Below are 2137 nucleotides of genomic sequence, written 5' to 3'. Positions count from 1 at the left end.
GATGGTAGAATAGGTATACTGCTTATTATGCTTAGACTGCTACCATGTCAAAAGTTTTCTGCAAATAAAGAATAAATGGGAGATTCCAAGTTTGATCAGACGTACTGAATTTAGAAATTGAAGAATCAAAGCTTAATTTGCATGAGACTGAGTACAATCCACTGCCAGAAGACGAGAAAGCTGAAAACGATTTTGGATATGGCTGAGTTCAGTGTGCGATCAAAAGAGCCCTAGAGTGGACGTAATGGGCGAATGGACGACAATGGGAGTAAAACTACAATGTGAATAATTTGTATAGGATTGAATTAACTGTTACAGTGAATAATAGGAAGGTTCACCTATACTTTTCTTGTGATATAAGGATTCTTGTAAACTTGGAATCAATTATAGATGATTAGGGCACCGGAGTCTTGTTGTCTGTTTTGATCCTAAGTGTTTGTCTTCCGGTATTGAATGTATTATTTAAGAGCGAAGAAGTTAGCCCGCAGTTCATTCTGGTTGGGTGAAACTGTGCTTTCTGGACCTGTCCATTGATCTTTGATCTGTTGTTAGACGTGTGCTTACTATTCTCATTCTGTTCCCGATGTGTCTGTCATGTTTTTCGGTATTCGAATGATAAAAAAAATGAATATCTATAAAATATTTAATATTAAACTAGGTCTTTGAAGCTGTAAATGATAGTCAAAATAGAAAATGATAAAAAATATATTTACATCAGTTAATGAATATTGAATGATAACATAATAGCAAAAGGATAAAGAAATAAAACTTCGATATCAAATACAAGGAATAAGATTGCTACTAACTAGAACTGTACTGAGAATTTAGCTCGTGCATCCCCGAAAGGTGTAAATCCACCTTCATAAGGTGCTCATCCTGAATTTAAAATTTCTATTGTATTCACTGGTACCCATCATTTACAAACAAATTTCTAAACTATCGGATATGTGCGAAGTATGCATAGAGAGCAAGAAGAACCTTGACAGTCTGCATCGTCTCTTGCGAAAAGTTCATCATATATGCGCTGGAGGATGCCTCGTGGGAGACAAGATGCTATGTCAATTGAGCAGCAATGAACATGATCATATCAAGAAATTGGAAGAGAAAATATCCGTTTGTCTCTTGCACATAAGCTTCGTCACGGAAAGGAAGTCGAAATTCGAAAAGATTGCCAAAAATTAAAGGTGAACGGTCATCGATTTCAAGACACAATCCTGACACATCTCCCAACTAAAGAATTTCTTTCGAACTTCGTCTTCCTTTCCGCAACAAATATTAAGTGCAAGTTAACTAAGGACTTTCCCCCTGATCTCTCGATTTGATCAACTTCATCGCCGCTCAATTCTTTCTGACTGATGCACTATCGCGTCTCCCAAGAGGTATTGGTTAGTACATCCATGATGAATGTTTGGGCGCAGATGATGCCCACTGTCGAGGTTCTTCTTGCTCTATGCATACTTTGCACCTATCCGATTGTTTAGGAGCTTAATTGTAGTAGCTAGCACCAGTGAATAAAATATTGCTATATCGTCTTTGTGCAATTAAATAGGAAAGATAAATAAAATAAAAAAAAGTAAATTCTTGCGATTTAGATATTACCTTGTGAGCTAGACGATACATATTTCGACTCGATTTCCCGAACAATTCATGGTTGGTTACTACTCAGCGACTACAGGAAACCGCGCTTTCCTTGCTCAACTTTTTCACATGTTTGAAAAATTAAAAATTGTCCAAAAGTATAGTAGTATAAGCTATCGGCGCTCTCTAGTGGATGATGAGACAAAAGAATTTCATCTCGTGAATGAAAGAGAATCTTGCAACTTCATCTAGCTGCCCTCTATATGTAGGAGTAGGAGAAATCTCCAAACTCATCTGGCCATCCTTCCGTGAAGGAGACAGTAAGAAACAAGAGCCAAACTAGGAAATAAGGCAGGAGAGTTAGATGTGGAGAGAGCCGACATGATAGATAGAGAAAACAACTTGATATATGACTCTACAATATTTGCAAAAAATTCAAAGATGTGAAGCAGTGGTAAGAAGTAAAAATCTTGAGAAAGTTTTCTCAACCTTATTATTTCATTAAGGAAATATTAGCACATTGCAGAGAATTCTGAAACCCTTATTCTTCAAGTGGGAG

At 36.7% G+C, this 2137-nt stretch overlaps 1 protein-coding gene across 1 annotated transcript; it reads right to left on the bottom strand.

Moving 5' to 3' along the window:
• Positions 1-936: 936 nt before the first annotated feature.
• VTP21DRAFT_4279 (uncharacterized protein) lies at positions 937-1620 on the bottom strand (the record flags this gene model as incomplete). The annotated part of the gene is made up of 2 exons (XM_069394672.1): positions 937-1053; positions 1600-1620. The coding sequence occupies 2 exons, from the start codon at positions 1618-1620 to the stop codon at positions 937-939; spliced, it is 138 nt and encodes a 45-aa protein (XP_069255887.1).
• Positions 1621-2137: the final 517 nt, after the last annotated feature.

The sequence above is a fragment of the Calcarisporiella thermophila genome, assembly GCF_041956535.1.
Source record: "Calcarisporiella thermophila strain CBS 279.70 unplaced genomic scaffold VTP21scaffold_2, whole genome shotgun sequence".
In the NCBI taxonomy this organism is placed as follows: domain Eukaryota; kingdom Fungi; phylum Calcarisporiellomycota; class Calcarisporiellomycetes; order Calcarisporiellales; family Calcarisporiellaceae; genus Calcarisporiella; species Calcarisporiella thermophila.
This window is presented reverse-complemented; position numbering and strand designations above follow the sequence as displayed.